This window comes from Melanerpes formicivorus, unplaced genomic scaffold (assembly GCF_026170545.1).
Source record: "Melanerpes formicivorus ecotype bairdi unplaced genomic scaffold, bMelFor1.0.p_v2 SCAF_21, whole genome shotgun sequence".
NCBI classification, from domain to species: Eukaryota; Metazoa; Chordata; class Aves; order Piciformes; family Picidae; genus Melanerpes; species Melanerpes formicivorus.
The window spans coordinates 12,376,347-12,398,573 of NW_027142373.1; the positions used below are offsets into that span (position 1 = coordinate 12,376,347).

At 52.1% G+C, this 22,227-nt stretch overlaps 1 protein-coding gene across 4 annotated transcripts in view; it reads right to left on the reverse strand.

Annotated features, from left to right (window-relative positions):
* GAS7 (growth arrest specific 7) overlaps positions 1-22,227 on the reverse strand; it is a 141,998-nt gene that overhangs the window by 70,587 nt on the left and 49,184 nt on the right. For 3 of the 4 annotated variants that reach the window (XM_068151629.1, XM_068151627.1, XM_068151630.1), the window contains exon 2: positions 16,423-16,546. In XM_068151629.1, coding sequence (XP_068007730.1) covers positions 16,423-16,546 — 124 coding nt within the window. The remainder of the gene's footprint in view (positions 1-16,422; positions 16,547-22,227) is intronic. The other variant, XM_068151628.1, reaches the window with a different exon arrangement.

Genomic DNA, 22,227 nt, shown 5'->3' on the forward strand with positions numbered 1-22,227 from the left:
GCCCCTTGATAAATACTTTTGCCATGGTTTGATCTGCAGAGCTTTTGGCTTGGCCTTCCAACCCCTGTTATTCTGCTGCCAGGAGTACTGCAGCTCTGCAGATGCTGAATCTCCCCCAAGAGCTGTCTCTGTGGGGTGTTTGTGTGCATGGCTGAACAGCTCTGAGTGTTTGCTGCAGGAACCAAGTGAGGCACAGCCTTGAACTAACATCTCAGGTCCTGCATACTGCAGGGGAAGAAAGCTGTGAGGTGAGGGGAGGTGTGCTGACCAAATCACCTCATGGACACAGACTGCTTCACTGTGCAGCCCTCTCTGGGCCTGCTGGCACTACCATGGCTGCTCTAGGAGTAAGAAGGGGCAATGATCCCATGCTAGGGAACTGAGGACACTTTTTAAGTTCCCCTTCAGTTCTAGGCTCCCAGTGAGACTCACTATGGCCAGCTTGTGACTTCAGTCTGTGGAGTCAGTATTGCCACAGGAGCTCCTCTTAGAGCCAATGAAGAGAAACTGGCACTTAGAGGGTGTAGCTAATGTCAGCCAGTTCAGTGGTTTCAGTGGACAAGTGGTGAGCCTGGCAGATTCCATTCAAATGAAATTGTCCACCCTGCAGATTGTACCTTGTCAGGCAAATCAAACTCTGCCCTGCTCAGGTGGTGATAGGGATGCTGGAACCTATCCAAGAGCACAGGAGGGAGTGTCCTGGAGGGCAGTCAGTGCTGTGGGCTCTAGTGGGTGGCAGCCTGACTGCCATGCCCTCCTCTGACAGCCATGCCCTGCTCTGACTGCCATGCCCTCCTTTGACAGCCACATCCTCCTCTGACAGCCTTGCACTCCTCTGACAGCCACATCCTCCTCTGACAGCCTTGCACTCCTCTGACAGCCATGTCCTCCCCTGACAGCCTTGCCCTCCTCTGCACACACTCCTTTCTAGTTTATCATCATTGCTTGCTGGTGTCCTGGTTCTAAAAAGAGAGCAGGAACATAACCCTCCAGATTTCAGGACAGGTATCCTGGCTCATTCCAGACAGCACAGGACTCCCTGCAGAGTTAATGATGCAAAACAAGGACCATGGCTGCTACAGAGAATGGTCTCTAGGCATTTTAAAGTGGCTTGCCATCTCCCTCCTCTTTCTTATGTTTTGACATGACAAGTTTGGGTGCCTTTAGATGTTGCACAAGACAGACACCAAGCATCCTGACTGTAATGTAACTGGTGCAGACTCAACCTTCCTACAGCAAGCCACACTGAGAACACAAATGTTAGGTACCAATACATTCTCTTGGGCTTTGCCCTGTAGACCTTTTACAGGTCAGAGGCCTTTAAAATGGTTTTGGGATTGAGAGCAAGCAGTTCCAAAGGATGATAAATGTGGAGGGTTTATGTGGTTGGGCCTTCAAGTGGAGATGGGCAGAGATGTGCTGGCTGCTTTACCCCTGCAAAATCTGTTTGCTCCATCTAAAGTCACCCCAATTCTTTCACAGCTGATTCTTCTAACATCTTTTTTTTTTGCCACATAAGGACACTGTCTCATGAAACTCAATTTCTTTCCAGTCAAGAATCAATTTCTTTGTGTTTTTCATGTAAAGGCAATGAAAATCAGACCACACAACATCAAATGTGGTGGACCACTAGATGGTTAAAGAACTGGCTTGATGGCTGCACCCAAAGAGTGGCTGTCAATGGCTCCATGTCCCAGTGGAGGCCAGGGACAAGCAGAGTCCCTCAGGGATCAGTCCTGGGACCAGGCTTGTTCAACATCTCTGTGGGTGCCATGGACAGTGGCATTGAGTGCACCCTCAGCAGGTTTGCTGATGACACCAAGCTGTGTGGTGCAGCAGACAGCTGGAGGGAAGGGATCCATCCAGAGGGACCTTGACAGGCTGGAGAGGTGGGCACAAGCCAACCTCAGGAGGTTCAACAAGACCAAGGGCAGGGTCCTGCAGCTGGGTGGAGGCAATCCCAGGCACAAATCCAGGCTGGGCAGGGACTGGCTGGAAAGCAGCCCTGAGGAGAGAGCCTTGGGGGTGCTGGTGGACAAGAAGCTCACCAGGAGCTCTCAGTGTGCACTTGCAGCCTGCAAAGCCAATCAGATCCTGGGCTGCATCAGGAGAAGTGTGGCCAGCAGGGCAAGGGACGTGATCCTCCCCCTCTGCTCAGCTCTGGGGAGACCCCACCTGGAGTACTGCCTCCAGCTCTGGAGCCCCTATTACAAGAGGGATGTGGAGGTGCTGGAAGGTGTCCAGAGCAGGGCCAGGAGGATGATCAGAGGGCTGGAGCACCTCTCCTATGAGGACAGACTGAAGGAGTTGGGGCTGTTCAGTCTGGAGAAGAGAAGGCTCTGAGGTGACCTCATTGTGGCCTTCCAGTATCTGAAGGGGGCTACAGGAAGGCTGGGGAGGGACTGCTCAGGATCTCAGGGAGTGATAGGACTAGGGGGAATGGAATGAAGCTGGAGGTGGGGAGATTCAGGCTGGAGGTGCGGAGGAAGTTCTTCCCCATGAGAGTGGTGAAGCCCTGGAATGGGTTGTCCAGGGAGGTGGTTGAGGCCCCATCCCTGGGGGTGTTTAAGGCCAGGCTGGATGAGGCTCTGGGCAGCCTGATCTAGTGTGGGGTGTCTCTGCCCATGGCAGGGGGGTTGGAACTAGATGATCCTTGTGGTCCTTTCCAACCCTGACTGATTCTATGATACTATGAAACACTATAATGGTCAGGTGAGATGTATGGATAGCACAGGCAGATAGCCACAGTGTGGAAGGACACTGACCACTGCAAACAGCTCAAAATAACATTAATGGCTCACGAGGGAGGAGAGTTCTGTTGTGTTTGGAAGTCTCAGAAGAATCAGGATGTTACTTGTCCCTAAAAATCCCCTTTTTCCTCCTCAGGAATGTAACTGTGTATTTGAGTCCCCATCTCTGAATAGTTCAAGCACCAAAATAATAATAATCACACCTAAATACTAAGTAACTACTGCTAGTAGTAGTAGCAGTAGTAATGGCAATAATAACAACAGTTATGATAATTAATAATTATAATAATGGCTTCTGTGCCATGTGAGGAAGGAAGCAGAGAAGGAAGCAGTGCCAGACACGTTCAGAAAGGTAATTCACAGAATCACAGAGCTGTCAGGGTTGGAAGGGACCTCAAGGCTCAGCCAGTTCCAACCCCCCTGCCATGGGCAGGGACACCTCACACTGCAGCAGGTTGCTCACAGCCACATCCAGCCTGGCTGCAAACACCTCCAGGGATGGGGACTCCACCACCTCCCTGGACAACCTGTGCCAGGCTCTCATCACCCTCCTGGGGAAGGACTTCTTCCTCACATCCAATCTCAATCTACCCATTTCTAATTCATTGCATGGCCCAGGCACTCACCATCTGTTTTCAGGAGGAGGGAGCAAAACTCCCCCCAGGGTTCAGCTGGGGAGCAGCAGAGCCCCACCACACCACAGCCTGCACAGTTTTTCCTTGCTGACCTTCCCCAAAGGCCGTGTCCCCACCCTGCTCCCAGCCTTGCAGCCATCTCCGCTGACTGATTCCCGTGGGCTGCTGCTGCCCTGCTGGCTGGTCCTGCCTTTCCCAGGGAAGCAGGAGGGCAGGACTCTGATTCTTTGCCTCAGACTAAATGCAAAAGCAAAGCAGGAGGTGAGGGGCAGCAGCCTCCTTAGCTATGCTGCCTGTAAAGATTGGGGACACACAAAGATAGCAAACAAAGAAAACTCCCCTGCGAGTCCCAGGCTTTTGTCATCCTCTGCACTGATAAACATTCCTCACACAGGGTAGGCTTTACAGACTGAACAAACAGGCCTAGCAGGGACTTCAGGAAGCCACTTCAGCTGCTGTGCCCCAGACAAGGCCAAGAGGCTTTGGAGCAAGCTGCTTTCAGAGACCTTCAGTGATACAAACTCCCAGGCTACTCCCTCCTCCCACACTGTGCAATCTTGGAGAGCCAGGAGTTGGAGCTGTGCTTGTGGCAGCTGAGTGTTACTGTGTCTTAGTGTTGGCAGGCTCTGCCAGCAGGCTTCCTGCACCAGCATGTCCTGCACGTGAAGCCTACTTTCACCTCCCCATCCCCATCCCCATCCCCATCCCCATCCCCATCCCCATCCCCATCCCCATCCCCATCCCCATCTTTGCTTGCTTAGGGCAGGCCGCATCCATCTCTTACACTTGCCCCCAGGCCATTTCTGGCCCTCCCATCACTCTTGATACCTTCCTCTGGACTTTCTCCAGCTGGCTCACATCTTTGCTGAAGCATAGAGTCCAGACAAGATAAAATATTCCAGCTGAGGCTTTAGGATTTCCTTGTAAAGCTGGAGGCTTACTTCATACCTCCCAGACAACATTCCTACTTACCCAGTGGAAAATGCTGCCTGGTTTTGTACGAGCACAGCACTGCTGGCTCACACTCAGCTCCAGTGGCCCCAGAGCTTCTTTGTCTGTAAACTGCTTCATTGCCTCTCTTTGCCCCTTAGTTATTTCTGATGAAATCTCCAATCTCCAATGCATCTTTACTGAGCTCTTCCAGCAGTGCCCTCAGCTGCAGGATGACTCTGGGTGCTGAGGTTGCTCTGTACAGCACACCCTGTTCTCTCCCAGCTTCAGCCACAGTCAACATTTGAGTAAGAGCTCTCAATGGCAACATACCATTCCTGACTGGGAGCACTGACCAGAAGGAAGCCTCAGGCAGATCCCTGCAGGATTCCTTCACTGCAAACTTCCCTTTAACAAGGGACCATTGATTACTGTGCCCCCAGTATGACCTGCCAAGCAGTTCTGCACTTTCTGTACTTCCAGAGTGGTTGCTTTTCCCTTCAGTTTGTTTTCCCTCTTTCCCAGCTTTCAAACCCCTCTTGCCTAAGACCTGCCTGAGCTGCCTTTCCTGCACCCAGGGGTTCTGCTCACAGATGTGTCCCGCCTGGAGGCTGTGTAAAGGTTTAGCCACAATTCCACCACACGAGAGGGCTTGTACCCCCTCTCATCACTCCTTGGTGAGGTTGGAAGTGCTAAAACTGCCCTGAGCCTGTCAGGAAAGCCTTGCTCTTACACAGACCAGAATCATGGAATGCTTCAGGGCGGAAGGGACCTCCAGAGCTCATCCAGTCCAACCCCCTCTGCACTCAGCAGGGACATCCCCAACCAGATCAGGGTGCCCAGAGCTCTGTCAAGCCTCACCTAGAATATCTCCAGGGATGAGGCCTCAACCACCTCCCTGGGCAACCTGTTCCAGTGTTCCACCACCCTCATGGTGCAGAACTTGTTCCTAACATCCAATCTAAATCTGCTCTGCTCTAGTTAGAAGCCATTGACCCTGGTCCTGTCCCTGCAGGCCTTTGCAAACAGTTTCTCTCCATCCTTCTTGCAGCCCCCTTCAGGTACTGGCAGGCTGCTATTAGGTCTCCCCAAAGCCTTCTCTACTCCAGGCTGAACACCCCTAGTTCCCTCAGCATGTCCTCATGGCAGAGCTGCTCCAACCCCCTGATCATTTTTGTGGCTCCATCAGGTGCAGGTCCTTCCTATATTGAGGGCTCCAGACCTGCACACAGTACTCCAGGTGAGGTCTCACCAGAGCAAAGTGGTCCAGAAAGGCAGTGAGTGCTAGGTGCTAGAACAGGGCTGGGGGGAGATGGGGAGGGGATGTTTTGCTGTGCTCTTACCTGACCCAGGGCTCAGCCACAGCCCTGAGCTTGGTGCATTCCCCTACCCTGCTCTGGGCTATGCCTCCCACTAACTGAGAAGGCAGCTGGCTGGGCACACAGAATAGCTGCAGTGCTGGAAGGGAAGGACATGTCACTGAGAGGATGTCCAAATACAACATTTCAAAGAGCAGACAGGGAGCCCAGTGCCTGCAGCTGCCTTGGAAGCTCAGCATATGGCTTAGATAAGTGACTGTCCTCTACTTCATGCATGAGAGACATATGATGGAAGGGACAGCCAGAGGGAGGGTGCAAAATATCAGCCCCTAAGGGATGTGCTGTTTCTATCAAAGATAAGCAAGAGCATGGATCTGTGGGCTTCCAGCTGCAGGGGAGCCAGCAGGGCACCATTAATTGGAAGCACAGTGCTACATCTGCTGCACAGCACCAGGCCTGAAGGGACAGCCACAATGTCCCTCTCCAGCAATAAGCACTAGACCTGCCAAGTCTGGCTACCTCTGGGCTATGGAGGAGGTGGGATCAGAGACAGCTCCTACAGCAGTATGTCCTTGGCAGGAGCTCAGCAGCTGCATTGTGGCTAGAAGCAGCTGGAAAGGTGTCCTGGGCTTGGCTGAGGCATGGTTCATCCCCACAGGAAGCTGTGAAGGGTGACAGCTGACCTGAGCTAGCCAGGGATACCATGTGGCATCATGCTCTGTATACAATTGAGGAGAAAGTTCTTCCCAGAAAGAGTAATTGGCCATTGGGAAGTGCTGCCCAGGGAGGTGGTGGAGTCCCCATCCCAGAAGGTGTTCAAGAGGGGACTGGATGTGGCACTTGGAGCCATGGTTTAGTTAGTCAGGAGGTGTTGGGTGACAGGTTGGACTTGATGACCTCTGAGGTCTTTTCCAACCTTATTGATTCTGTGAGTCTATGAGTCTATGAACTGGGGGATCATGGCTCAGGAAGGTGGTGAGCAACTGGGCAGCCCTCACTTTCCAGATCCCCTCATCAGTGTTCCTGGGATTGCCACTTCTCTCCTGGTGCTGTCCTGCTCAACTGTCCTTACCTCACCTTACAAGCTGTTACCTTTTCCTTCCAATTCTCCTCCCCATCCTGTGGGGTGTAAGGGGGAGGAAGGAAGGGATGAGCAAGCAGCCATGGGGAGCTTTGCTGCCAACTGGACAACAGGGTCCCCAGGGTGCATCCAGACACATGGGCAAGGCAGAGCTGAAGGAACTGCGAGCAGGGCTCCAGCTGTGGAGTGCTGAGGATGCTCCTGGATGTGCTGTGGCACAGAGAGGAGCCTACCCTTCCTTTCTTCTGGTTACTTTCTCCCCCATATCACTCACTGCCTAAGAAAGAGCACTGCCACCTCCCATGCTGGCCACTGAACAGCTCTGGACTCTAGTAAGTAGTAGTTTCTGCTCTCAAATTCCTGCATACTTGAGCCTCTTGCTTCTGCTTCAGCTCTGCACCAGGCTCAGCCTCAGTGGGTGGGAGAATTACAGAGCACATAATACAGAAAAGCTTTGATAGGAAGCATATTCAAAGTAAGAGAGAGCAAAATGCCTAAACCCCAATCTCCACAGCAGCCAGAGGCCTGTTGTGAACTGGAAGAATAACCAACAATTTTTATTCTCTCTCAAACCATTTGTTCTCCCAAAGAGCACAGCTCAGACCATGCTTGAGATACAAAAATCTCTCCTTGGATTTCAAAATTTCAAGGAAGAAAAAGAAAGCTACATAAAATACAAAGCACTGCAACAAAGCTGAGCTTGCACAGGCCCTGTGGACAACTGGATGCTTCAGCACTAAGATACCCTTGGTCTGGCCTTCCAGGATCTGAAGGGGGCAACAAGAAAGCTGGGGAGGGACTTCTTAGGGTGTCAGGGAGGGATAGGACTGGGGGGGATAGAACAAAACTAGAAATGGGTAGATTCAGATTGGATGTGAGGAAGAAGTTGTTCTCCAGGAGGGTGGTGAGAGCCTGGCACAGGTTTCCCAGGGAGATGGTGGAAGCCTCCTGCCTGGAGGTGTTTGCAGCCAGGCTGGATGTGGCTGTGAGCAACCTGCTGCAGTGTGAGGTGTCCCTGGCCATTGCACAGGGGTTGGGACTGGCTGAGCCTTGAGGTCCCTTCCAACCCTGACAGTTCTGTGATTCTCTGGCTTTGTGATTCTGATCACCATCCAGATTCTGCACCTGGAAATGGAAGGAAGTTCTGCAAAGCATTTCAGAGGAGCCTGGGAGGGAATCTACCTGTGGTCAATGACAGCCAGCAGAGCCTTTCCAGGACCAGTTCATGTTTCTTCCTGTTGAATAGGAAACTTTGTAGTGCCTGAAAGTAGGTGACAGGAGACATACTCAGGGGACTTGCCTAAACCTCTCTGAAGCCAGAGCCTGTTTCCACATGTGGACTGAAAACAGAAGGCCTTTCTGACAGAAGGTTCCAAAAGGAGGAGAAGAAAAGCTTGGGTTTCCTTGTAGCCCAGTGTGACAAGGTCCCTGGAAACCCTTACAGTAAGTATATGTCCTAGTGTTTTGCTGCCTGTCAGAGGGTCTGTCCCTCTGGTGCCAGCTCTCCCTTTGCTCCACAATGCAGCAGGAGGCCCTGGGAGGGCTGAGCAGACAGAGTGCTTGGCTGAAGGTTCACCCCAGCTGAAACATGTACCATGACCTTCAGTGTATGGTGCTTTGCTGTGACCCAAGTTGCCTTCAACTCACCTGCCAGTGCAGCTATGTTTCTGTACAACTCTAATGAAATACTTGATTCACAACCTGTAGGTTCAGCAAAGCAAGTGCAGAGGCTTTGTAAAAGACAGCAATGAAAGGAAAACGAAACAACCCCCCCAAAAAGAAAGGAAAAAAGGAGAGGGAAGCACAATGAAACCACTTAGACTGAAAATAACCAGAAGGTTCTTCCCCATTCCCTTATCACTCTGGAGCCCTCTCCTCTTCTGGCAGGGTGCTACACACAGCTTCCCTCTCCAAGCATACCTCATGCTTTGCTGCAGCTCTTAAGCACAGAAAGTTTGTAGCCTTGGACAGCTCTGGGAGGCTCCCCCATGAGGAAGACTCTTTCTTAAGCCCTTTGAAGGGGCCTCAGACAGATTTAATCTTTCACTCTGAATCTTACAGTACTTATTCCTTCTCCAGGAGACAGTTTGGCCATTTGTCTTCATTAAAGCACAGACTGCCTCACTCCCTTGGAGATGCAGGGCTCAGATTGTGGGACTTACTCTCCTTGGCTCACTAACACTTTGTTGCCTTGGGAAGTTCCCTTTCTTCCCTCCAGCCACTCCCTGGCATCTTTAGCTATGAAATGCATCTCGTACGGAGTGATGGTCTGCACCTTAGCAAGGGCACTTGCTGCACCCACCCACTTGGGATGAATGCTAGTTACAGCCTGGGGTCCTGGCCTGGCAAAGGCAGAAGCTTGCAGCAGGGTTTATGGAGACACTTGGACTAAGGAGAGATGAGGGGATAGAAATCAACCCTGTGGAAAAGGACTTAGGGGTGCTGGTGGGTGAGAAGCTGGACAGAAGCAGGCAGAGCTTGCAGCACAGAAGGCCAATGGCAGCCTGGGCTGCATCATTGCCAGCAGAGCCAGAGAGGTGATTCTGACACTTTGCTGAGACCTCACCTGGAGTACTGTGTGCAGGTCTGGAGCCCTCAGTACAGGAAAGACATGGACCTGATGGAGAGGGTCCAGAGGAGGCCACAAAAATGATCAGGGGGGTGGAGGAGCTCTGCTATGAGGACAGGCTGGGGAGCCTGGAGTGGAGAAGCCTCCAGGGAGACCTAATAGCAGCCTGCCAGTACCCGAAGGGGGCTGCAAGAAGGATGGAGAGAGTCTGTTTACAAAGGCCTGCAGGGACAGGACCAGGGTCAATGGCTTCTAACTAGAGCAGAGCAGATTTAGATTGGATATCAGGAGGAAGTTCTGCACCATGAGGATGGTGGAACACTGGCACAGGTTGCCCAGGGAGGTGGTTGAGGCCTCATCCCTGGAGATATTCAAGGTGAGAATTGACAGGGCCCTGAGCAATCTGATCTGGTTGGGGATGTCCCTGCTGAGTGCAGAGGGAGTTGGACTGGATGAGCTCTGGAGGTCCCACCTGGCCTGGACCATCCAATTAAAGTGCAAGAACAGAATGTAGCCTGAGCTTCAGGACCTGTGTGGATTCAGTGAGAATTTGAAGAAAATTGAAGAATGTCAGTCAGAAAGTCAATCAATTTCTTCTGCCAAGCAGTCTGCAGTGAGTGCTTCCCCTGCCACTGGAAGACATCGAGTAGGCTGAAACCAAGCTATACACAATGGGATTTTGACATCATTCTGCCTCAGGCTGGCATATTCACACCTTAAATACAGCACTGTTTGAAAAAGTTTAGTGCAGCAGGCAGGAGGCAATGGTGAGGTGCCTTCCCAGAAGGGGCTCCCAGGCACTGGGACAGGCTGCCCAGGGAGGTGGTGGAGTCACCATCTCCTGAGGTATTACATAGAATATTACATAGAATAAACCAGGTTGGAAGAGACCTTCAAGATCATTGAGTCCAACCTATCATCCAACACCACCTAATCAACTAACTCATGTAACCAAGCACCCTGTCAAGTCTCCTCCTGAACACCTCCAGTGATGGTGATTCCACCACCTCCCCAGGCAGCACATTCCAATGGGCAATCACTCTCTCTGTGTAAAACTTCCTCCTGACCTCCAGCCTAAACCTCCCCTGGCGCAGCCTGAGACTGTGTCCTCTTGTTCTTGTGCTGGGGGCCTGGGAGAAGAGACCAACCTCTGCCTGTCTACAACCCCCCTTCAGGTAGTTGTAGAGAGCAATAAGGTCACCCCTGAGTCTCCTCTTCTCCAGGCTAAGCAACCCCAGCTCCCTCAGCCTCTCCTCACAGGGCTGTGTTCCAAACCCCTCACCAACTTCGTTGCCCTTCTCTGGACTCGTTCCAGCAAGTCAACCTCCTTCCTAAACTGAGGGTCCCAGAACTGGACACAATACTCGAGGTGTGGCCTAACCAGTGCAGTGTACAGGGGCAGAATGACCTCCCTGCTCCTGCTGGCCACACTGTTCTTGATGCAGGCCAGGATGCCACTGGCCCTCCTGGCCACCTGGGCACACTGCAGGCTCATGTTCAGCCTACCATCAACCAGCACCCCCAGGTCCCTCTCTGCCTTGCTGCTCTCAGCCACTCTGACCCCAGCCTGTAGCACTGCATGGGGTTGTTGTGGCCAATGTGCAGAACCTGGCACTTGGATGTGTTCAATCTCATGCTGTTGGACTCTGCCCATCTGCCCAGCCTGTCGAGGTCCCTCTGCAGAGCCTCTCTACCCTCCAGCAGATCAACTCCTGCCCCCAGCTTGGTGTCGTCAGCAAATTTGGATGTGGTGCTTAGGGTCATGTTTTGGGGCAGTAGCTTAGCAGCAGTGGTAGGATTGTGAGCTCTAGGTGAGCAGCTGGACTTGATGATCTCAAAGGTCTCTTCCAACCTCAGCAGCAGAATATTGCTGGCATTTGCCTGAGACAAGGCACAAGAGCAGCTGGAAGGTCATCTCTGACATCTTTTCCCCCCCAGAGTAACTTCACATGCAGGTTCTGCTGGGCTGCATGATCAGGATCCCAGAGCAGTTGCTCCTCATGCTGTGCTATATTCTAGAAGAGTCTACATTTCATCAGCCCCACTGGAACTGGACCTCTCTTCAGCAAGGAGAAGTTATCAATATGCTTTGTCAGCATCTGCTGTGTCCCTGCAAGAGAAGTGCTCATGTACTGGGGGGCTCTAACTGCACCCAGAGCAGTGTTCCTTGACCTCTCCAGCCTGCATGTGTGGGACATGAGAAAAATCATCACTTGAGTCTGTCTCAGCTGTGGAACCAGAGGGGAAAGACCATGGGAAAGCAATGTGCCCAGGGTCTGCAGCATTTCCTGATGGGTTGGCCATGTCCCTTCTCTTTCAGCTGAGACCAGATGTACATTCTAGCAAAGGCTGTCACCCCTCCAGTGGTTTTACCATGAGTCAACATGCAGTCAGCCAGCCACTTGGTGAGTCACTGTGTGAGAGCTGCTGAACACCCAGACCTCCCCATGGCAGGGAAAAAATAGAACTGAGAAGATTTGTGCAGAGTGTGGAGGAGATCCTGAAACACTTTCTGATCATCATCTCAGTAAAGAGATGGCTGGTGCCTGGGAGATGGAAGAAATGCTTCTGACCCTATGAAACAAGAGTTTTGCATCAGCTGCTGTTGGTGGGTAATGGTGAGCAGAAGAGCTTTAACCACATGGATCAGACTGAAGGCCAACCAGCTAGCTGAGTTCCCATGTGTGTGCACTGCACAGTGATAGCTCTATTGTCATCTGGTGACAGCAATGACAAAGAGAAAGCAGCCAGAGCAAGGTGTCCAGAGAAGGGCAACAAGGCTGGGGAGGGGTCTGCAGCACAAGCCCTACAGGGAGAGGCTGAGGGAGCTGGGGTTGTTTAGCCTGGAGAAGAGGAGGCTCAGAGGAGACCTTCTTGCTCTCTACAACTCCCTGAAGAGAGGTGGTAGCCAGGTGGGAGTTGGTCTCTTCTCCCAGGCACCCAGCACCAGAACAAGAGGACACAGTCTCAAGCTGTGCCAGGGGAGCTTTAGGCTGGATGTGAGAAAAAAATCTTCACAGACAGTGACTGCCCAGGGAGGTGGTGGAGACACCCTGCCTGGAATTGTTTAAAAGCACCCTGGATGAGGCCCTTGGTGCCATGATTTAGTTGATTAGATGGTGTTGGGTGATAGGTTGGACTTGATGATCTCAAAGGTATTTTCCAACCTGGTTAATTCTGTGATTCTGTAACCCAGGAGGATGCAAATAAAACCTTGACAGAAAAGAGCCCGAGGTGCTGCTGCTGCTGAAACCATGCTGCTAGGGAAGCAGAGCAGGGACGAGGCCTGTGAAGCCCTGTGACAGAGATGTGTGCTGGCACCAGGGTCCTGGGACAGGCACTGCCAGTGCTTGTTTTGATCTTGCCAGCAGCAGCTGCAGCAATGAGAGGAGAAGGGAGGCTAGCAGGTGCCTCAAGGAGCTGCCCAGCCCATGAGCCTTGCCATAAGCATCACCCACACCACGGCAGGGCTGCAGGTTTGGAGCACATCACCTCTGACTTATCACACAGCTCAAAGCCCAACAATGCTTCCTGAGGGGCAAGCTGTCAGCTCCCTGCTGGGCAGCAAGCCTTGCATACCAAACAGGACTTTCTGGTGAGTGTGTGGCTCCGCAGGTCCAGCTCTGCAGAACAGTCAAGGAGGAAGGTGCCTTAGTGCACATCCAACAGGAGGCTGCACAATCTGCCTGTGGACAGTCCTGCACCACCAGTTGTGCAGGGACAAAGGTCAGAGGCAATTAGTCAGATTAAATCAAAACACTGTCCAGCCAGCTGCTAGTGCCAGGGCTGGATGAGGCTCCAACACACAGTGCAGCAGGAAGGCCTGGAGGTTATGCTTTGTCTGATGCCTAGAAGACATCCCAGGTGACACTTCTGTGGCACAGAACTCATTCTGAGGAAGCACAGGCATTTGGGATGTGAATCTGACAATGCAAAAGAGCCCAGCTAGAGCAAAAATACTCCCAAGCAGCAGCATCAAACCAATACCCTAGTAAAAAGCAGGATTCCAACTGAGCAGGCTGAGAGACACTGAACATGGCAGGAGCACAGCAGCTAAGGTGGAGAAGTGGTGGAACCAGAGTGTCCTTGCAGGTGCTGCAGGAGAATCCTCTAGCTCCTCAAAAGGCTGCAGCCCTGATGGAAGGTGAAGGAGGCTCAGAAATGCATCATTCTGGAGTCCAGCACAAGAAACAAGAGCAAACCTGACTTCAAAACCAGCTGGGTTTAGGACTACTGTGGTGCAGAGGCGAGGAAATCTTTCCTAGTATCTAATCTAAACCTCCCCTGATGCAACTTGAAGCCATTTCCTCTTTTCCTATCACTTGTTAGCTGGGGAAGACTGACCCTCACCTCAAGCCAACCTCCTTTCAGGGAGCTGTGGAGCGCAATGAGGTCTCCCCTCAGCCTCCTCTTCTCCAGGCTGAACAATCTCAGTTCCCTCAGCTGCTGCTCCTCACCACCCCTGTTCTCCAGAGCCTTCATCTGCTTCCCTGCCCTTTTCTGGACCTGCAGCCCAAAAATTGTCCTCTGTAATGAAACATCAATGATAAGGCACAGCTCTTCCAACAGTGCTGCACACATCTATGCCATGGTGCATAAAAGCTGTGGGTACCTGCCTGCCCTTCTTGCCCTCCCCCAGAAACCAAGGCCTGCTTAACAGAGTCACATAACCACAGAATTGTTTTGGTTGGAAAAGAGCTCTAGGATCATCATGTGCAACTGTCAGCTCTACATGAAGGTAGGAAGGCTCTGCAGATGGATCTGGTTGAACTTGATCATGGAATCACAGAATCCTAGAATGGTCTGGGTTGGAAGGGACCTCCGAAGGGCATCCAGTCCAAGCCCCTCTGCAGTCAGAGGGACATCCCCAACTAGATCAGGCTGCCCAGGGCCTTGTTGAGCCTCACCTTGACTGTCTCCATGGATGGGGCCACAACCACCTCCCTGGGCAATCTGTTCCACCACCCTTGTAGTGATGAACCTGTTCCTAACATCCAATCTCAATCTGCTCTGCTCTAGTTTGAAGCCATTGGCCCTGGTCCTGTCCCTGCAGGCCTTTGCGAACAGTCTCTCTCCAGCATTCTTGCAGGTTCCTTTCAGGTACTGGAAGGTTGCTATTAGGTCTCCCTGGAGCCTTCTCCTCTCCAGGCTGAGCACCCCCAGCTCCCTCAGCCTGTCCTCACAGCAGAGCTGCTCCAACCCCCTGAGCATTTTTGTGGCCCTCCTCCATCAGGTCCTTCGTGTACTGAGGGCTCCAGACCTGGGCACAGTACTCCAAGCTGATCCTGAAGGTGAAGCTCCTCCAAGCTGAACCAATTCCCAGATTCTCTGGAAGTGAAGGCAAGCTTTGTGGCACTGTGCCTTCTGGAGGCTGCTATGAGACCTCAGTGCACGAAGCTCACGTAAACAATGACCTGACCAAGTTCCAGGCCAAAGGCTTCTGGAATAAAACACATCAGTCCCTGAATGGACCACACATTGTGACAGTGCATGGCTCTCCTTGCACTCACAGTGAGTCAGAAAGAGGAATGCCAGTGGTGAGTCCTGATGGCTTTGGCTCGGTTGTGAACAAGATGCACTCCTGCTGGCCTCCCCTTTCTTCTCACTCTGTCATTCTTTCTGCTACACAAACCTGGGCTGCTGGCAGCAAGCCCCTGTTTGGCAACCCTGTTGTGAGCTCAGGACCAGGTCAGGCACACACAGCCTTAGGTGACCTGCAGGTGGTGCAAGTCTGACAGGTCTGGAGCAGCTGATAAGGCTGAGAGTTAAGTTTGCTTCTCTACTAGCATGGGAGTGAAAAACCACACAAGCCCAGGCTGACAGCTGGGTCTTTGATGCCCCCTTCCATGTGCCTTCCTTCCTTTTCCTCCAGGGGCAAGCTGACTCTGACATGAGCAACTTCTCAGTGCCTAATTTCTGCCTTCCCCTTATGGTGCCTTGGTGATGCCTGGCACCCACCAAACTGCTCTGCATACAGGTACACAGACAGACAGACAGACAGACAGACAGACAGAAGCATTTCCAGCTAAAGGGAAAGGAAATAAGGCATGTGGGAAAAATGGTACCCTTAGGAGTGGTTTATGCTCCAAATCATGTACTGCGGGGCAGTTCTACTTTGCATTCCCTGGGCTCTGTAAAAACTTCAGATGTCTCCTAATGAAGAGTGTGGCCAGCAGCTGGGCAGAAGCTCTCCTCTCCCTCTACTCTGCCTTACTGAAGCTACAGCTGGACTACTGGGTCCAGTTCTGGGCTTCCCAGTTCAAAGGACAACAGCTACTGGAGGAGGCTGCGAAGCTGCTGAGGGGCCTGGAACAGCTCTGGGAGGAGCAAAGGCTGAGAGCCCTGGGGCTGTTGAGCCTGGAGAAGAGCAGCCCCAGAGGGGAGCTGAGCACTGCTCAGCAAGAGCTAAAGGAGCCGTGGGGGGCAAGAGGCTGGGGCCAGGCTCTGCTCAGTGGTGCCCAGGGACAGCACAAGGGGCAATGGGCACAGACTGGAACCCAGGAGGTTCCACCTGAGCAGGAGGAGAAAGTTGTTTGTTGTGAGGGTGCTGGAGGCCTGGAGCAGGCTGCCCAGAGAGGTTGTGGAGTCTCCTTGTCTGGAGATTAATTTCAAGGCCTGTCTGGATGCATTCCTGTGTGACCTGCCCTAGGCTGGACTGGCTGATCTCCAGAGGTCCCTTCCAGCCCCTACCATTCTGTGATCCTGTGCTGGTCTGGCAGTCAGGGCAGGGGCAGCACTGCAGAGCTTTCACAGGTGACACAGAGAGAAAGGAACTGGCTCTGGGCTGGATATGCAGCCTGCAGTTGTCAGTCATAGTCTGGAGAGCTTCCAAACCTCCCTTGGCCATTGTGATCCTGGGCAAGCTGCTGTGGGTGCCCTGCCTGAGCAAGGGCTTGGACTGGATGATCTCCAGAGGTCCCTTCCAACCCTCACCATGCTGGGATTCTGCAACAGTCAGAATTATGAGGACAGAAAACTAAACCTTCTTATGATTATTTTCTTTCATATGGTGGGAAGGTCACATTAAGTCCTTTGATGCTAGGCCTACTTTGTCATTAAAATCAACTTGGAGGACAATTTTCTGCATCAGCTCTGTACTGCTAGGGGGACATTTACTGGAGCCAATGTCTCCACTTACCATTTGTGAAGGTGTTCACGTAGTACCTTCGGCCCTGGGGGGACATATAGCTCTGCCAGCCAGGGGGGAGATGGCCATTCAAGGTGTCTTCTCCTGTCTGAGGAGTTGCCTTTCTGGGTTTCTGCTGAGAAAAAAACACAAAACAAAAGCAACAAAACCTATTAAGTCAGTCCCAAGATAAAGTGAAGTCTAAGCAGACACCCATCTGGAAAAGGACCAAGTGATTTGTCATTCAGGAGACTGCAATGCATCAAAGACTTTCAGTCCATTTCTCCCTTCATCTGCTCCAGCTTCATCCAGACCATGAAGCAAACTTCCCTTGGAGCACTGGCTCCACACAACATCCTCTGGGAGAGCAATGAAACCCCTCTGTATTTGATGTCCCAAGAGCATCTGGACCTGTCCAAGAAAATTGCTCTCATTAAGCAGGAAAAGGCAAAGCATAACACAACCAAGTGTTTGAGAAAGGAAGGCACACAGCTGGCACTATGTTGCCTTTGTGTGGGTACATGGTGGGGCAAAGCAGTGGGCATGGAGGTGCTGCCCAATTGGATTTACAGCAGCACTTCAGCCAGGTTCAGAAGGAAATCCTCCAGAGCCATATGGCCTGTAGGGTGCCAAAGCAAATTGATCAGTGTGCTGATTATTAGCCTAATAATGCATGCAATTAGCAATGCATGTACAATGCATTCATGCAGCATCTAGATGTAGTCTGAATCCACAATGTACAGATCCAGGATCATTAGCATCCAGATGGATGGCTTGGTGGATGGACCATTTGGTGGGTAAAGAACTGGCTGCACCCAAAGAGTGGCTGTCAATGGCTCCATGTCCCAGTGGAGGCCACTGACAAGTGGAGCCCCTCAGGGATCAGTCCTGGGACCAGGATTGTTTAACATCTGTGTTGGTGACTCAGACAGTGGCATTGAGTGCACCCTCAGCAGGTTTGCTGATGACACCAAGCTGTGTGGTGCATCAAACAGCTGGAGGGAAGGATCCATCCAGAGGGACCTGCACAGGCTGCAGAGCTGGGCCCAAGCCAACCTCATGAGGTTCAACAAGACCAAGTGCAAGGTCCTGCAGCTGGGTCAGGGCAATCTTAAGCACTGATACAGGCTGGGCAGGGACTGGCTTGACAGCAGCCCTGGAGAAAAGATGACAGGAGCCAGCAGTGAGCACTTGCAGCCCAGAGAGCCAAGCAGAGCCTGGGCTACAGCAAGAGAAGTGTGGCCAGCAGGGCCAGGGAGGGGATTCTGCCCCTCTGCTCCACTCTGCTGAGACCACAGCTGGAGCTCTGTCCCAATTCTGGAGCCTCTGTGCCAGGAAGGATCTGGAGGTGCTGGAAGGTGTCCACAGAAGGGCCATGAGAATGAGCAGAGGGCTGGAGCTCATCTCCTATGGAGGCAGACTGAGGGATTTGGAGCTGTTCAATCTGGAGAGAATGCTCCCAGGAGACCTTCTTGTGGCCTTGCAGTATCTGAAGGGGGCTCCAAGAAAGCTGGGGAGGGACTTTTGAGGGTGTCAGGGAGTGATAGGACTGGGGGGGAATGAAGCAAAACTTGGAGTGGGTAGATTCAGATTGGATGTTAGGAAGAAGTTGTTCCCCAGGAGGGTGGTGAGAGCCTGGCACAGGTTGCCCAGGGAGGTGGTGGAAGCCTCCTGCCTGGAGGTGTTTGCAGCCAGGCTGGATGTGGCTGTAAGCAACCTGCTGCAGTGTGAGGTGTCCCTGCCCATGGCAGGGGGGTTGGAACTGGCTGAGCCTTGAGGTCCCTTCCAACCCTGACAGCTCTGTGATTACTGGGAGTGATCCAGATTCTCAGGAACAGCAGGTGAGCATGGCTCTCCAGGCACACACAGCACTGCTCTCAGGGTTCAAGTCCCACCTCAGCTGCACTTCTCTCTACCAGCTCAGCTGCAAGCCTCAGTGGAGGTTCCTGGTTGCAAGCTGTGGAGCTGAAGCGCCAGCTGTTGTCTGTACTACACCGAATCACCTGGGTTACTTCTTTCTGCCAGGTAGCCCCTGGTGCTTCCTTCATAGCTTAAGCTGCTTGATGGGAGACCTGCAAAGAGGGCTTCAGTCCAAAGGAGGCATGAACCCCATCTGGTCCCTCTAACCAGTAGCAGTGAATAAGGCAAAAGGTAAGATGCATGCCCAAAATTGTCACAGCCTACAAAGCTGCAGATAGGAACCCAACAGCCTCTTCCTGGCTCACATCCAGAGAGCTCCACTTTGCCTTTCCACATCCCCTAAGGCAAAGCAGGCAGGCAATGCACTCAGGCTTTGTTTGTTTACATGGCATTCAAAGGAAGAAGTACAACAGAACAAGGGAAAAAGTGTGACATGGAATCTTCCATCCCATGGAAGCTAGGCTCTAGCCAAGAAATGCTTCCAGCAGCTGGGGGACAGGTGTGGAGTGACTGCACTGGAGCCAGAAGCATCCAGGGGACCAGCAGAGTTTCAGGCTCTGGCTGCACTGAACATTGAAACGTTGACAGTCATATGAGCAGTGCCCTCAGACAGGAACACATGTGTCCTGCTCCTACACAGTCAGACTCTGAGTGAAATTCCAGCTCTGCTCCAAGCCAGAATTAAAGAGACAGTTGCTGGTTTGGGAGCCCAAGGTCTCTGCGTCTCTTCAGTATCAGCAATCCCTGACTGCAAGAGCTTTCAAGAGGCACTGACCTCAGGAATGCTCTTGCATCCCTGCCTCATCCAGCAGACTCACATGGACAGGTCACAGGCTGCACAGCAGCCATAAGGACCCAAAGAGATGGATACTGTCCCACCACTGCAGCACAGATGGAGCCTGTGCTGGCTCAGGTTTTAGCAGCAGAAATACAGACCAGGAGACCCAGCTGGCCCAGCAACTGAACAGATTAGCTCAGGGCATACAAAGAGACTCTACCAGGTGCTCTCTTGCTTGAGGGACCTGATCTCCTTCTACAACAAGGTGATGAGGGAAAGACTGTGGATGCTTTTCACCTGGACTTTAGCATTTGCCATGGTGTCCTACAGCATCTTCCTGGAGAAGCTGGATGCTCATGGTCCTGCCCTGGGGTCACAACAATCCCATGAACACTGCAGGCTTGGGGAAGAGTGGCTGGAAACTGCCCAGCACAGAAAGACCTCTGGGTGCTGGTTGACAGCTGGCTAAACATGAGCATATAAGCATGTGCCCAGGTGGCCAAGAAGGGCACCAGCATCCTGGTCTGTATCAGGGACAGTGTGGCCAGCAGGAGCAGGGAAGTAGTTGTCACTCTGCACACACTACCTTGAGTACTGGGCTAAGTTTTGGGCCCTTGCTCCAAGAAGGACAGTGAGAGGCTGGAGTAGGTCCAGAGAAGGGCAACAAAGCTGGGGAAGGGTCTGGAGAACAGGGCTGGGGAGGAGCAGCTGAGGGAGCTGGGGGTGTTTCGCCTGGAGAAAAGGAGACTCAGGGGGAACTTTCTGTCTCTCTACTACTCCCTGAAAGGAGGCTGGAGAGAGGTGGGATTGGTACCTAGTGATAGGAGAGGAAATGGCCTCAAGTTGCCCCAGGGGAGGTTTAGGTTGGAGATTAGAAGAAACTTCTTCACTGAAAGGGTTCTCAAACACTGCAACGGACTCCCCAGGGAGGTGGTTGAATCCCCATCCCTGGAAGTGTTTCAAAGAGACAGAGATGTGGTGCTGAGGGCCATGGTTTAGCCCCAGCCTGGGTAGAGTCAGGGAATGGTTGGACTCAATGATCTTCAAGGTCTTTTCCAACCCAAACAATTCTAGGACTCTGTGTCTCACACCTCAGGCTCTGCATGCCTGTGCCTAGCAGGCAGAAACAGTCAGTAGCATCTCCATCATCTATTCCTCTGCCTCTGCTCTCTAAGGATCAACTGAACCAGTTCCCACTTCCATTCTGTCTGCTGCACATATGAGAAAGCTTTCACAGTTTATGTTATTATTTGACTTTATTTTCCTGCCATGATCTCAGCTTTGGATGCAAGTGAAAACTTCTCTTACAGGCTGCTGCCTGCCCATCACCATTAGTGACATTCTATTGCTTGGAAATGCACTGGGTGAAGTTCCTGTCTCAGTGAAACTAGCACAGCCCTGCCTGTCCTTTGATCACAGGGGCAGGACCTCCCCATGCATCCCTCTGACACACCTCCCTGGGAAAGCTTTGGATCCTGCTAAGGAAAACATTAAACCTCATGAATGTGACAGAAACATGAAACTATCCTGGTTTTACCTCTGGCTTCTCTGATTTCTTCACACCCTCTACAACTACCTCAAAGGAGGTTGGAGAAAACTAAGGTTGGGTCTCTTGTCACATACAGCAAGTGACAGGACAAGAGGAAAGAGGCTCAAGTTGTGCCAGGGGAGGGTCAGGTTGGATATAGGGGAAAAAAAAATCACTCAGGGGGCCTGGAACAGAAAGAGTAATTGGCCATTGGGAAGTGCTGCCCAGGGAGGTGGTGCAGTCACCATCACTGGAGGGGTTTAAAAGCTGCATGGATGTGGTGCTGAGGGACGTGGTTTAGTGGCAGTGGCTTAGCAACCTTAACAGTTCTGTGGCTCTGTGATCCTGTGATAAGGAGTTTTAGGAAGTGCCTTGTTTCTCCCTGCAATGCCACTTCTAACACAGCTCCAACAGCCATCTAAGCATTTCCAGCTTTGTACAGCAACATGCTGGCACCACCAGAAACTTGCTCTCACAGCCCTGACACCTGCAGTCTGGCCCTAATGCCCAGCACCATACTTCTGTTTGCTTTTACGCTCAGTCAAGCCTGAAAATAACTCCCTGGAGGCTCCCCAGGTTGGACATCTCTGGAAGCTGCTCACTGCTTGTGCAGATGATGCTAACCAGTGGCCTGGTGTGTGGCACTGACTCATCCTTTTATCACATGGACCTTGCAAATAAAAGCTGCTTTGCACAAGCATCCTTCTGGTCCTGTTCAGCTTCAGTGACCTGCCGTCAGAGGAGCCTTTCTCTCACATCTCTGTCAGACAGCCCTCTCTACACTTTCATCTGGTGGAATGAAACATTGGGAAGAAAAGAACTCTTGGAGAGAGTAAGTCTTACGGTGCAGTCACCCCAGAGACTGTAATAGCAACCAAGACGAGTCAGGTTGATTTCTGCTTCCAGGACTGCCTCCCGAGGTACTGCCCTTGCACCTTGCCCATACACAGTCCTTGTCCAAAGCAGGTGGGTCTGAGGAGAAAGCCAGGGCTAAAGACCATGCAGAGCTTCAGGAACAAGTAGCATGTGCAGGGAAGGTCAGATCAGGAAAAAAGCAGAAAAGCCCTAAGCTATTTTTTGAACTTTAATACCAGTCTCCCTCAGCATATCAGGGATGAATCACAGTATGGCTTGGGTTGGAAAGGACCTCCAAAGCTCACTCAGTCCAACCCCCTCTGCACTCAGCAGGGACATCCCCAACCAGATCAGGTTGCCCAGGGCCTCATTGAGCCTCGCTTTGAATATCTCCAGGGATGGAGCCTCAACCACTTCCCTGGGCAACCTGTGCCAGTGTTCCACCACCCTCATAGTAAAGAACTTGTTCCTAACATCCAATCTAAATCTGCTCTGCTCTAGTCTAAAGCCATTGCCCCTTTTCCTGTCCCTGCAGGCCTTTGCAAACAGTCTCTCTCCATCCTTCTTGTAGCCCCCCTCAGGCACTGGAAGGTCATTATTAGTCTCCCCAGAGCTTGCTCTTCTCCAGGCTGAATAACCCCAGCTCCCTCAGCCTACCAGTCTGAAAAGAGAGTGGAACTCATCCTGTCTGCTGCTTCATCATCCCCAGCTGTCGAAAGAATCACTTCACATATTA